The sequence below is a fragment of the Neovison vison genome, chromosome 6, assembly GCF_020171115.1.
Source record: "Neovison vison isolate M4711 chromosome 6, ASM_NN_V1, whole genome shotgun sequence".
In the NCBI taxonomy this organism is placed as follows: domain Eukaryota; kingdom Metazoa; phylum Chordata; class Mammalia; order Carnivora; family Mustelidae; genus Neogale; species Neogale vison.
Window position 1 is genome coordinate 67,068,842 of NC_058096.1, and position 15,513 is coordinate 67,084,354.

Below are 15,513 nucleotides of genomic sequence, written 5' to 3' on the forward strand. Positions count from 1 at the left end.
CAATATGACTGATGTCTTTATAAGAAGAGGAAACTTGGACATACAGAGGTACCAGGAATGTGCACACCCAGAGCAAAGAACCATATGAGAACATGGTAAGAAAGATGTCATATACAAGCCAAAAAGAGAGCCCTCTGAATATGCCACACCTGCTGACACTTTGATCTTGGACTTCCAGGCTTCTGAACTGTGAGAAAATTGGTTTCTGTTGTTTAAGCCACATGATTTGTAGTACTTTGTTATGGCAGTTGCAGCAAACTAATATACATATATTCACTATTTCAGAAGAATTAACCCTTACTGTTTTCCTATTCTAAGTCCTACTTAATCCTCTAATTAATAATAGGGGAATGATTAAGAGTATAATCTTAGAAGATAGATAGCCCTGAATTTGAAGACTGGGTTATCCACCTAGGTGATTTTGAATGAATTTCTCATATGTTTCAGAGTCTCAAATTTCTTTATGTATAAAACAAAACAACACCTGTCTCATAGAGTTATAATAAGGATCAAATTAAAAGAGATGTTTATAAATTTCATAGTATAGTATCTGATATATAGGTGCTTAGTAACTAGAAGAATTAATTATCTTTATGTACAGAGATAAATGTACAAAACCATTTACATGTGTCTTGTCAATCTGGCTTAGTTTTCTCTAAACTTAATCAGTTTAGCAAATCTCTGCATGAAGTGCCATACATATAAATACTTTCAGTAATTACTTAATTATTTTGAGGATGTGGAAAATTAGCTTCATTGTTGGCTCGAATCCAAGATCATAAACCCTTAAAATGACTTGTAATATATTTTTAACATTTATTCTAAAAACCCTTCCAGTGTATTAGGTTTATTGGAATGATGTGATGATTTTGTTTCACGGACCAAGCTTAGACTATTTTTTTCTTGTGCAATCTTCATACTTGCCATTTTAGGAAGATATTATGGTTTATCAGAATCTCCTCACAATGAAGTATTCTAGTTTGTAGTAGAATAAACAAGGATCTCCTTTAGTATTATCTGGACCAATTCTAAAATTCTCTACATAACTTTTTATGGTATAGTTCATGGTCTGGTCATTCCCTTTACCACATGATTTATAGGATAACATCTTATTTCTCTTTAATTAAGGATGGAATTTTCTTCCATAACTATGTCATTGAGCTTCTGTCATCTTGTAAAACTTTCAAGCTGTCATTGTTTGTGATGTCTTCTCACATACATAATGCACTCTGTCTTTTGCTCATTTCTATTCTTGTGTAGTTTGTGAACTGGCATTACAATATCATAGTTTCCCACTCTATAAGACTGCAATTACATTAAAATTTTACTTGCTGTAATTTATTTAAATTAATATTTACCACACATTTATTATGTACAAAGCACTATGCTATCTACTGTGAAAGAACAAAGATATTTAAAATAATCCCAAAGATTCTACAATCTCAGCATTCTAATCATTTTTTTAAGGCTTCTAATATCTGTTAGAAACATTTATATATTTTGACTTGTCTTTTCTTTCATTTCCCATTCGTATTTGTTGTCTCATCTGAAGGAATATCTACTCTGTCACTTATTTTTAAGTTAAGTAGGCCAATGAATTCCCTGTGGGGTCTTAAAGCAGAGTCTGTGCCAATCTGTTTTGTGTCTTTGTTTCTCAGCTTCTCCCCAGTTTTTAGAATAAAACCACCACCTAGTTTGCTAAGACAGTACAATGTTAGTGATGAGTGGTTTATGGGGTTTTCTTGTAACCATTACATCTCCTTTTGCTGAATCAGGATATCTTCTTCACTCTCATCAAAAGACCAAACCATCACTTGTTATAGGCTTATTTTCATTTGTTTGAAAATTAAAGAGTTGTCAATAGACTTTCTGATGAAGGGATGAAGGGCATCTAAAATCATTATTTTAGACAATAATGTTACTTCTCAAAGAGTTAAAGAAAAAGAAAAAAGCAAACTCTTTAGCCTTAATAGGCACCCGTGCTTGGAGGTGAAATGGGCCAGGAAGAAAAGATGAAAAAATTAGAAAAAGAGAATAAAGACAAAGGTACATATTGTTAGGAAACCAATATAGAATTTGGAACCTTATGAAGATCTAGTTTTTATCAGACGTGACTCTTGCTTCCGCCCCTATTTTTACCTCTCCCAAATAGAATAGGATATAATTGGGTATCATCTTGTAAATCTTTCACTAATAACCATTAACAAACCAACTGTTCAAAATCCTTTAGTGCCTCTTATATGTGAAACATTGTGCTAGGTGCTAGACAAGATAGAAGAAATATATAATTCCATGCCTGCCTTCCAGAGTGTTATTGTCTAGCTTTGGCACTAGGGGTGGGGTGTCTTTGAAAGGTTTCAAAGGGAGTAAAATAGACATTAAATACTGAAAAATTCAAAAGGAAAAGTGAGCATTGATTTGAGGATCTGAAAAACTCTAATCCATCTCTATTTCCTTGCTATATGACCTTGGACAAATCATTTCTCTTTCACGTCTTCCCTTTCATCCCATCCTCTTCCTCCACCAGGAAAAAAGAAAAGAAAAGAAAAGTCATCCTAGAAGATCTCTAAAATGTTAAAGACTATACGAGATGATTATTAGTGAGCTCTTTTGCCCAAACTGAAGTCTAAAGCTAGCTATGGCCCCCTGAGCTGCTCTTCACTTTCACAAAGCTGTCAAGGTCTAAATTTTCCACAATTCAGTATCAAGTCAGAGCTCAGAACCAAATTTTCCCATCCTGATGATGTTGTTTCTAATCCTGCACCAAATAGTGCATCTTTCAAAATGATTATTGCGACTCAAAGACAAAGCTTAAAATATATTACTAACACGGTTTAGAGAAATGTTTCTTAAAAACAAAACAAAAAACAAAACTGTATGTGAAAATGGGGGGAGGGGGTAATTCTACGTATTAGGGGAAACATGGTAAGCAATCGATTCCTTAGGATCTAAAAGGCTAAATATTCCAAAAATCTACTGAAATGCAATTCTCTCTGGCAGAGTGACTTGTTAAGCAATTATGCAAGTGGCAGGTCAGGGAGGGAAGCCCAATAGATGCACCTGGAGAGCGAGTAGAGGAGATAAACTGAAAAATCACCTGTCCAGTTCACAGTATCATCCACGGTCAGACCTAGGGAAACACTTCCAGCAGCCTCGGACTCCGGGCGCCCAAGTTCGCACGCTTCCACGCATTCTATTGATTCACACTTCCGTCCTTCAACAGGTAGCGCCAATTACAGCCCCCAAAACACGGCCCCCCAGCATACTGGCCAATCTCGCCGTCAATCAAATACTTCACCTACCTTTCTAAATTCTCCCTTCCCCCTCTCATTGGCTTTTCCTTCGGCCTATCCCCAAATTTCTTCCGCGCCTCGCGACGAAGGAACTTGGCCCTATGGAGCCTAGGATTGGAGCCTAGGCTACTCCCGCCCTTTGACGTCCCGCAGCTCTCCGCCCCTTTCTCCAGCGCCGCCCTGCCCGAAGTGGTGGGGGCGGGGCGAACGAGGGGGCGTTTCGGGGGCGGGGCTTGCATCCCACGGCGGGAGGGCGGAGCCTTCCTTCGAGCCTGCCTGCTTGATTAGGACCTCGGAGAGCGCCGGGCGCCACGACCAGAGGGACAGGAGAAGCGGCGGCAATCCAGAGGGATTGACGCCTGCGAGCCCGCCTCCCTCCGCACCTTCAGCTTCTCGGGCTGGCTGGCAGCTAGTGGCGGCCGAGGAAGGTGCCTAAGTCGGGAGTCAGATAGTCATCCCTCTGGGACGCCGCCGCCGCCGTCCAGCCGCGGCTCCCTCACACCTGTGTGTGTGTTCATGAGCGTGAGCGTCCGCGCGCGAATTTCTATGAGAGGGTTGCGTGTGCTCCGGCTTGGCGCGCGAATGTCTGTGTGAGAGTGTTTGTGTGTGTTCGGTGCCTAGGCGCTCGGCCCGGGGAGAGACGGCGGGAGCGGCTGCTCCGCGCGCCTATTAGGCTGAGGCGGGACTCGGGCCGCAGCTATCGCCGCCTTTGCCTCACGTCCCCACAAGAGCCGCCGCGGTGTTGCGGGAAGAGCGGACGGGCGGGCGAGCGCGGCGGCTGCTGCGGGCAGAGCGGGGTGTGGGGGTGGGTGGAGGGGGAGAAGAGGGAGGAGGGCTGGAGACGCTGGGAGGGAAGGGGGGGCGGAGGGAGAAGCGGAGGCAGCCGGCGCTGCCGCTCGCCGCTCCTGTCGGCTGTTGGTGTTGGGTCACCCGCATATGTTTTGGGGTCCGGCTCTTGGGGATAGGGGATGGAAAAAGGCCTACCCCTCATTACTTACTGAAAAAAAGGGAGCGTTGAAGATGATGGGGGAGAGCCCAGAAGGTGGTAGTAGACTAAACACCGGCTCTCCCACCGCACAATCCCAACATCGTTTTTCTGAAAATATTCTGAGCCGAACCTTTAGAAGCGAAGCCCGCCCTTAAGAGAGACAGTCTTGGTCTGTTGGACTCCGGTCTGATTGTATAATAATACTGATGATATAATGCTAATGACGATGATGACACTGCCTTTTATTTTTACCCCAGTGCTGATAAAGCGTAGCTACAGCTGGGGATAAAGCCCTTGAAAATTTGATGTACGAGGAGGAAATACTGTTGCTTTTAGAGTTATATTTTATTATTTCTTTTAAAAGATGTTCTTTTTTGAATTAAAATTTGACACAATGAAGTAGGACTCTTCTTCTCTCTTTTTTAGTCATTTATAGCCAATTCCCGTAAAATGGGGCCTGGCTACTGCCTTGACTAATGAAATGCTAAACACTTTTACCCAGGTGTAAGTCCATGTGTTAAGTCACCCTTTCCTTTGAATTTCTCAACAGTTTTTAAAATGAAGAAGTTTAATTTCCGAAAAGTTTTGGATGGCTTAACTGCCTCTTCCCCTGGCAGTGGTAGCAGCAGTGGCAGTAACAGTGGTGGTGGGGCTGGAAGTGGTTCCATACATCCAGGAGGGACTGCAGGGGTTCTCAAAGAGGAGATTCAGGAAACCCTGACTTCAGAGTATTTCCAGATTTGCAAGGTAAGTTTTGAATTGGCTTGAAGCCTATTATTTCTTTATTTTACTGTTGTGAGGAAAGAATCATTAAAAACAACAACAACAAAAACAAAACCAAGAACCAGAAACATCCACCCTAGGGACTGGAAGTTGTTGAGATGCCAGCATTAGACAGTCCTGGGCAGGGAACTCTATAGATGGATGTTTGAATTAATAAAGATATTCTAGGCATTGATTTCAGCATTAGTTTAAAAAGCTGCGGTAGTTTAAAGTGGAAATAAGCAAACATAAAAAGTAGAATTTGCAAGACAATGATAAGACCAAATTATGGACAAAATTTTTAATGTAGTATTTATGTATAAGTAGAAAACTGAAGGAAAAATCACTCTGGTTAATTCCTTGTTGACATTCAGAGAAACTGTTATTTTGTGTCACTATGCAGTATAAAATGATTAAAGCTATTAAGATGTTGCTAGAAGGAAGTAGATAATAGCTAAAGGAATACATCCATTTTAAAAGATCTAACGGTATTATTTTACATTCATTGTTTAAAATTCTATACAAAAACACCCTAGAATCTTAATAAAAAAGTGATGGATTTAATTCTTGTAAGAACTTAAAAAAATAGACTGTTTTCTGGTTTAGTGAGGAAACATTTTAGGTAATTATGCCTTAATGTTCAACTTCGAATGAATAAGCAAAAGAAAGAGTTTCTGATGGGGAGAGATGAGAATTTACAAAACAAACATTAATATATAGATATTGTTTTTTTCTGACATAGTTTATAATTTTTATTGTTTCTTTTTGGAGGGGTAGCCTAAGAATGTGTTCTTGACCTACCATGTTCAATTTTAAAAGCTACTAAGTCATTCATATGATACAGATGAATATAGTTTTAAAATACTTGAATACATAAGAACAAATTATACATTTTTGAAATCACATAAATTATTAAATTTTTTGGTACTTCAGAAGAATTTTTTTGAAATTATTAAAATGATTTTTGTTGTAAATAACATGTATAATGAGATGTTTCATTTATTGTGTTAGTCTTCATTCCCAGTAGAGTCATTATAAAAACATTAAATCTGTAGTTATTAAAATATTACATATTAATTTTCATAAAAAATGAGTTTATTTAGAATTAGGTCAGATTAAAAGATATAATTCTACCCTGTGAAGTTTGTATGCACAAAGTTTTGTATATGAGGTTGTATGTAGTTTCATTCTCAATTTGAAATAATAGATGGTTTGTCACATTAGGGTTTTAATACTGGTCATGAGACAAATATATAAAAGGATCCTAGGGTTCAAATTTGAACTGCTAGTCAGGAGAATAATGCCCTGATTATCTAATCTTTGACATATTACTGTTTCCATTCCAAGATTCTGCAAAAAATTTCCAAATTCTTTTAGTTCATGAATGTGAGACAGGAGAGTTTTGATCAAGATAAAATTGGCATAGAAAGGAGACCACTCTAAAACAGAGTGGCAGAATGGCATTGGACTGTTGAAGTTTTAAACATGGTAGAGAAGGTTTTAAATTAAAAATTTCAGGGGAAATGGGGAATGCAAGAGAGGAAAATTGGGTATATAGTTATCTTCCCATTTATTCACACAGGAAATAGACATGAAAAGTGGCAGAAGTTAAATATGCATTAATTCAAAAACATGGCCTAGGGATAGGCTAAAAACACTGGCCTAGGGATCAGACCATTTTTTTAATTTAAAGTTCTGTCACTTGCCAGCCATGTATCTTGGGCAAGCCATTTTTCTGCCTTGAACCTGATTTTCCTATCTGTCGTGTGGTAATAAGTATTTCTGCTCTTCTGATTTAAGGTTATTGGGAGGATCAAACAAGACAATTAGGTGAAGGTGATGTGTAACTTGGAAAAGGTGATAAAATATTTATTTTTGTAAATATTCTTAAAGTTTTAAACACCTTGTTCTTGGTGGAATGACTATCAGCAGTAGGCTATAATAATATAGGTAACAAAATTATACTTTCAAAGGAATTAGGATAGATAGCTATATAAGTGGAATACTAATAGTATTGAAATGTTACTAAAGGGGGAAAGTATTATGGTATCTTTGGATAGCAATATAGTTAATTTTAAAAAGTGATTTTATGATTGTACTTTAGGTTACCTGGACTATAATATAATATGTAAAAATGGATTAAGGGTATTTCAAAATTAGAACTGTTGCTAAAATGGGGACTTCATTTGGACTCACTGATTAAATGTGCAAAGAACATTCTATTCTGAGTACTAAGCAGTTGGCACCTTTTGGGTACTTGTACCTTTTCCACATGGTCATAATTAAAGTACAAATATGTAATCTTCTCTTTTGAAAACCATCCTTCTTTCTATTTTCTGATCAGTTATCAAATCCTATCTATTCCATTCCTTAGTGTTTCTGAAATTTATTCCCTTTTCGCCATCTTCAGTACCTGTTCATTCTATTGTGTTTTCTTGGTTAGTCTCTTGAAATCACTTCCTACCTGATCTTCTTACCTCTTGTTTTACACTATTTCAGTTGATTTTGTTATGTTATGATATGGTTATTTTTGAACTATAATGTTCATTATGTCATTTCTCTGCTAAAAATTTTATGTTGGTTTCCCTAGAGCAGTGATGCTCTACAAACAAAAGTCTAATGTGAAACCCTATAAATAACATCTATTAAAACAAATAAATGAACTTTATTGGTATACATTTAAAAATAAATTATAATAAATTATACAGATATTATAAAAAGCTTGTTTTTTATATTTGTTTTTTGTTGTATAATATTATCCCTGGCAGGTAGTAGGAATTTTTCTGGCCTTAAAAAGTAAAAGTATAAAACTACAACCTTTAAAATCAGTGACAAAGAAGTTCAAAAACACATAAATGGTAGAAGAAACTTTAATTCAAGGTTAGCAAAAAAGTAAATACATTGGTTTACTGCTATCTCAGTTCAGTATGTATACATTTGAATGCCATTTGTTCAGATATTTGTGAAATACATGAAGTGCCTTTTCTGAACTTGAATTCTATGAAACAGAATTTGAAATTACTGCCCTGTACAATAAATGTCAAACTGTTTAACTTGATCCATATATAGTTCATTTTAGATGGGCTTCCCTTTAGATGTTTACCTTTCCATCCTCATTTCCTTGATTTCCTAAGCATATTGCATTACCTGAAAGCACTGTATTTTCATATCTCAATCTATTGCTTCTAACTACAATATCCTTTCCAGCTTTAGTAAAATTGGAGAATTCCAAGTTATTATTATTTTTTTAAGATTTCTTTATTTGAGAGAGAGAGACTGTGTGTGTGTGTGTGTGTGTGTGTGTGTGCGCGCAAGTGGGGAATGAAGTGGGGAGGGAGAGGGAGAGAAACCTCAAGCAGATTCCCTTCTGAGCAGAGCAGGAACTTGATCCCAGTACACTGAGATCATGACCTGAGCTGAAATCAAGAGTTGGATGCTTAACTCACTGTGCTACCCAGGTGGAATCCCTCCATCCCCCATTACTTTTTTTAATCTCATAGTTAAAATACTACATGAAACCAACTCTGACCACTGCCTTCCTCTTTTCCTGTCCAAAGCACAGTTAGTTTTTTTTCCTTCTTTTGTTTTCCTGTAGCACCTGGCTTATTCCTATAGAGTTAATTTAACACCTTACTGTGATTGGAAAATTTATTTTTCTGTCACTGTCATTATATTGTCAACTCTTTGAGTGGTAAATATATTTTGTTTCTGTATCATCGTTAGGCTTCTTATTACCTAGCAGGCCATTCTTAACTCCGTGTAAAAGAGAAACTTCTAGCTCCACCAATCTTAGAGAATCAGTCTCTAAGGATTGGGCCTAGGCACTTACATTTTTTGGAAAGACCCCACAGGAGATTCTAATACATGGTTGTGCTGAAAACAACTATAGTAGGCACTTGATTAACTCTATGAATGAAACAATATGTACATGGTTGGTTGATTAACTGAAATGAGATTAAAGCAGAAAGTTATTAATAAAGATATGTCTTAAATATTTTATTTTAAATGAAAACATATACATCAGTTTACAAATCACTTGATAAATGAGCAATGTTAAGTGTTGGTTCTATAATTGGAGTTCTGTGTGGACTTTTCTTCCACAAGCCATCGGAAATTCATTATAGTTTTTGGTTTTAATTTATCTAAAATAGAATAAGAACTTATATGCTTTTGAAGCAGGTGTTAGGTCCTTCTAGATGATACATAAATATCATCTGACAGTTTGCATATATGATGAATATATTTGATGAATATATTGTTGACCCTTGAACAAGGTACAGAACCCCCACGTGTTTGAATATCTGTATATATTCAACTCCCTAAAAGCTTTACTCCCTGAAATCTTTGACTCCCACAAAACTTAACTATGAATGGTCTACTGTTGACTGGAAGTCTTGCTGATAACATAAATAGCAGATACTGTATTTTATATGTATTATATACTGTATTCTTACAATAAAGTAAGCTAGAGAAAAAAAATGTTATTGAGAAAATCATAAGAAGAAATACATTTATAGTACTATACTATATCGAAAAAATTTCAAACATCGGTGGACCCATGCAGTTCATATCCATGTGTGTCAACTATACATACACACACACACACACACACATATATATAAAGTATAGATGAGTATATATATATATACACATATATACACACACAAGATAAATGTGTGTATGTATATATAATATACAATATATTATATATATCCTATGATACATATATAATAAATATATATGTAAATATATATATTTATTTATTCATCTCTATAGTTAACTGACCTACACATAATTAGGTCTGGAGTAGGAGAGCATAAGTATTCTAGCTACGTTTACTAGTGTCAGTTATTCAGGGAATCACTAATATCAATCTGTTTTATAAAGAAAATGGGAAGTTTTTGTTAATCTAGCAAGTTGGTTAAATTAAAGTTAGAGAACTTCATCTGTAAGATCTCCCATTTGACCTTCATAACAGTCCTGTAAGGAAGACAAATGAAGTGTAAATATTTTTATTTTACTGATAAGACATCTGAGGCCAGAGAATTTAAGTGGTATCCCTGGGTCTCCAAGTTGGTAGGAGGCATGGCTAAGTTTAATGTTATGTTCTTTTTCATGATTAAATCCAGTATTTTTTCTGTTTCATCTTTTTTATTAAAATAAAAGTAACATGATTAATTGCATAGGAAACATAGAGATGTTGAGAAGATAGAATTTTCTATTGACTCCCCCCTCAAAATACATCCTAAATCTGACCACATCTCTTCACTTCCACCACATCTTTTGCCTTGACTACTGCTCTATAGCTTTTAGGTATTTTCTCTGTTCTCAGGCTTCACTACACAGTCTCTTCTCATAATAAATAGAAGAATCCTTTTAAAATTTAAATCATATTTTGTGCTTCCTGTTCAGAACACTTCAATGGCTTTTTGTTTCTCTTAAAAATAAAAGCAAAAGTCCTATTAATGTCTTATAAAGATCTAAATGGTCTGGCCCTGGCAAGACACCACTATCAACTTATTTCCTGCTACTAACTCTGCAACAGGTACATTGGCTTTCTTACTTTTTCTCAAACATGATTCCCACCTCAAGGATTTTACATTTCTGTTTCCTTTACATGGAACACTATCCTCTCTAATAATTATATTACATATTCCTTTTACATCATTTAATTCTTAATTTAATTGTTAACTTCTCAGAGAGCTCTTCATTGATGGTTGTTCACTCCCTCTCTGTCCTTATCCTGATTACTTTTTCTCAATAATACAACCACCTGTTATTACATTATATATACTTATTTACTTATTGTTTGCTTCTCCTATCATAATTTAACTCCATCAGGGTTAGGGCCTTATTATGTTCACAATTATCTTACCAATTCATAGAACAGTACCTGCCATATAGAAAGCAGTAAATATTTGTTGAATGAATAGGTGAATAAATGAGACAAGGAAGCTAATAGAATGATGTATTAAGAGTAAACTGGAGGGGTGCCAGGGTGGCTAAGTCAGTTAAGCATTCAACTCTTGATCTCAGTTCAGGTCTTGATCTCAGGGTTTTGAGTTCAAGCTCCATGTTGTAAAAAAACAAAAAAACAACAACAGAAACAACACAAAAAAACAAATGAGGTATTGTTTTGTGTTGCTCTCGACCGGCAAGAACGACACGTAGCCTGGTCTCTTGTTAATGTTGCTTTCTTTTTTTTTTTTTTTTTAATTTTTTTTCCAATTTATTTATTTTCAGAAAAACAGTATTCATTATTTTTTTCACCACACCCAGTGCTCCATGCAAGCCGTGCCCTCTATAATACCCACCACCTGGTACCCCAACCTCCCCCCCCCACCACTTCAAACCCCTCAGACTGTTTTTCAGAGTCCATAGTCTCTCATGGTTCACCTCCCCTTTTTTTATTCTCATACCACACTTGCTTATATGCAGTAGGGCACCCTATCAGAAGACAGATATTCTCAAGACATCCAATCACAGACCTGCTGCTAGGCTTCCCCAGTGTCTGCTTTTCCTCCCCCACATGGGCTGCCGCTGATATTGACTTGTTTACGTGGAGGTCTGTTTTGGCACCTGGCCAGGCACCATCTTGCAATGGTCCGAACTTCCTTGGCCACAGGGGGTCCCCAACAGTTTTGAACAGTCTCTTGGGAAAGGCTTTTATGAAGTAAATTTACATCACATAAAGACACCACTTTAGGAATATGGTGTATAATTTCCCAAAAGATATGAAAAAGAAGATTGTAGAAATATTAATTAAGTCTCAGTTTTTATTGAGGAAGTTATAAAGGACACTTTTGTTTCTAAATGATCATTTTAGGGTCACAATTCAGAAGTACTAGATTGGTAGTGACAAACACATGGGATGTTCTAGACCTAATTAACAAAACAGACAAAAAGAAATATATCACCAGAGCCAGATGGGATGATTCCTAAAGTTTTGAATAGACTCTTAAATTGGCCAATTCCCTATTCATCAACATTTATAAGCTGTTTTTATAAATGTTCATGGTGTCAGATCCAATATGTAGATAAATAGTATAACTTCTACAAGAAAACAGATTTGTAATATGATCCTCATACCAGATATAACATCAGATCTTCTCAGATAAATGGCTATAAAATCAGAAATATAGGTATTAGAGAGGCATCTGGGTTGCTCAGTTGGCTAAATGTCTGACTCTTCATTTCAGCTAAGGGTACTGGGAATGAGACTCATGTTGAGCTCCCTGCTTAGTGGGAAGTCTGCTTGAGGATTCTCTCTCCCCCTCAGCCCCTCCCCCTAACTCAGTGCATTCTCTCTGTCTCTGTCTCTCTCTCACAAATAAATCTTAAAAAAAAAAGGAAAGGAAAGGAAAGAAAGAAACATAGGTATGGACTGTGAAGGATTAAGCTTTCCAGAATCCTGGAAAGCTGAGTGAGGTCAAATGCCTAGGTATCTCTGATTATTATCTCTTCTTTAGGTTTTCCATTGTTTCCACATTCTTCTAATTTTACATAATTTTATTTGGGAGGTTTTGTAACTGAGTTTGACATAAGACCATGATCCCAGTTCTACATCTTTAGGTTTTCCATTGTCTCCACATTCTTCTAATTTCACATCATTTTATTTGGGAGGTTTTGTGACTGAGTTTGGCATAGGAGTGTGATCACAGTTCTACATATCTGCCTTTATCATTCATTAATATATTCTATGAGATGTGTGGAGTTGTTTCAGTTTATACTGTAACTGGTAGAACAAAAGGTAGTACAGTTGATACTGCAGTATAACTTATTATGGATGAAGTGTCTGACAGTGATTTCATGCTTCTGTCACCAAAATGGACAGTTGAGGGTGGGCATCTTTAAGAATAGGAATGGAGGCAAACCAGAAGATTTAAGCAACCTTGTTAGGGTGAGAGATTAGGAAATTTAAGTACCAAATGAATTAAAATTAATTTTTTTTAAGAATCACACAAAAGCCAGATAATTCAGTTACTCTAGGCTCTCACTTTGTTTATCCTAAGTGGGTAAAGGTGCAGGGACTGGCTCATGTAAGGAATTATAGACTTGTAAAAAGTATGTTTATAAATTTTTAAAGTTACTATAGAGAACAGTCACATTTTCTTACAAAAAGTTTTTTTGTGCTAGTACATTGTCAACAAATTGGATTATGGGTCCCATTTAGTATGGCAGTTCTTATCTTAAAAGCAAATAGTACTCATACTCAATGTCAAAAAACAGTTTTCCTCTAAGATCAGGAACAAGAAAAATATATTTGTTCTTACCACTTTTATTCAACATAGTAGTGGAAATTCTAGTTCCTACAATCATAAGAGAAAAAGAAATAGAAGGCATCCAAATTGGTAAGGAAGAAGGAAAACTGTCACTATTTGCAGATGATGTCATATAGAATACTTGAAAGACTCCAAGAAACTACTGGGATTGATAAGTGAATTCAGTAAAGTTTAGGATATGAAATTAATATACAGAAATCTATTATGTATCTATACACTAATAATGAAGAGCAGAAAGAGAAATTTTAGTATATGTGCTGCCGAAGCGAGCACATAGCAGAAAGAGAAATTAAGAAAACGATCAAATTTACAATTACACAAAAAGAATAAAATACTTTAGAATAAACGTAAAGAAGTGAAAGACCTATACTCCAAGAGCTATAAAACACTGATGGAAGATATTGAAGATGACACAAGTAAACAGGAAGATATTCCAGGCTTATGGATTAGAAGAACCAATATTGTTAAAATGTCCATAGCACCCAAAGCAATCTACAGATCATTAGACTAGCAATCTCTATCGAAATACCAACAGCATTTTCTATAGAACTAGAACAAATAATACTAAAACTTATATAGAATAACTAAAGACTCTGAGTAATGAAACCTATCTTAAGAAAGAAAAAACTGAATGTATCAAAATTCCAATTCCAGATATGCTAAAAACTCCAGTAATCAAAACCGTATGATACTGGCACAAAAATGACACATATATCAATGAAACGAAATAGAAAACTCAGAAATAAACCCAGACTTATATGGTCAGTTAATCTGTGACTGAGTAGGCAAGAACATATAATAAGGAAAGACAGTCTCTTCAAGAAATGGTGCTGGGAAAACTGGGGAGCCACATGTAAAAGAATGAAACTGGATCACTTTCTTGAACCCCACACAAAGGCAAGGGAAACAAAAGCAGAACTAGACTATTGGAACTACACTAATATAAAAAGCTTTTGCACAGTGAAAGAAACCATCAACAAGATCACAAGGCAACCTAATGAATAGGAAGAAATATTTGCAAATCCTATATCTGATAAAGGTTAATTCCTAAAACATGAAGAGAATTTATCCAACTCAACACCAAAAAAACCAAATAAATTGCTGAAAAAATGGGCAGAGGACCTGAATGACATTTTTCCAAAAAGGACATACAGGTGGCCAACAGACAGATGAAAAGATACTCAGTATCTCCAATCAGCAGGGAAATGAAAATCATAACCACAGTGAGGTAACACCTTACACTTGTCAGAATGGCTAGAATAAAAAAGACAAGAAAGAACAGTGTTGGTGAGGATATGGAGAAAAAGGAACCCTTGAGTGCAGAGTTAGTAGGAATGTACATTGGTGTAGCCACTGAGGAAAACAGTGTGGAGGTTCCTCAAAAAATTAAAATTAAAAATTAAAAATCGAAATACCATCTGGATAGTGATTTCACTAGTGGATATTTGTGCAAAGAAAACAGCACTAATTCAAAAAGATATACGTACCACTGTGTTTATTGCAGCATTATTTATATTAGTCAAATAGCCAGCTCAAGTGACCATCAATAGATCAATGAATAAAGATGTAGTGTATATATAGTGAATATTACTCAGACATAAAAAAGAATGAGATTGCCATTTGCTACAACATGGATGGACATAGAGGGTGTTAATGCTAAGTGAAGCTAAGTCAAACAGAGAAAGATGGGTACTGTACGATTTTTCTCATGTATGGAATTTAAGAAACAAACTAGGAAAAAGACAGAAGAAAGCAAATACTCTAAAATACACAGAACAAACTGGTAGTTGCCAGAGGGGAGACTGTGGGGGGATGGGTGAAATAGATAGAGGAGATTAAGAATACATTTACTATAATAAGCACTGAGTAATGTATGGAAATGTTGAATCATTGTATACCTGAAACTAATATAACACTATGTTAACTATACTTCAACTAAAAATGCAGATATATTAAAAAATAGTGCTATCATACTTTGTATATATATCAATATAGAACTAACTTAAAAACTAAACATAGTTTTCAAATTTATTTACCTGTCAGATTATTACTAGTGATTAAACCAAATTTGTATTTCTTGAATTTTAGTGCATTTCTGTAGACCTCCTTCTGCCTTCACTTGAAGATGTGCCTGCAAAAAATCATAGGGTTAAATTACATGGTATACTTTTAATGATAGAATGATTGT

At 35.9% G+C, this 15,513-nt stretch overlaps 1 protein-coding gene across 6 annotated transcripts in view; it reads left to right on the forward strand.

The window, feature by feature from the left end:
• The first annotated feature begins 3,714 nt into the window (after window positions 1–3,714).
• The window catches only part of STXBP5L (syntaxin binding protein 5L), a 415,834-nt gene continuing 404,035 nt past the window's right edge, over window positions 3,715–15,513 (forward strand). For 5 of the 6 annotated variants that reach the window (XM_044251475.1, XM_044251473.1, XM_044251477.1 and 2 more), the window contains exons 1-2: window positions 3,715–3,799; window positions 4,832–5,028. In XM_044251475.1, the coding sequence (XP_044107410.1) occupies window positions 4,840–5,028 (189 nt within the window). In that variant the 5' untranslated portion in view covers window positions 3,715–3,799; window positions 4,832–4,839. Of the gene's footprint in view, window positions 3,816–4,831; window positions 5,029–15,513 lie in introns of all 6 variants that reach the window. The other variant, XM_044251474.1, reaches the window with a different exon arrangement.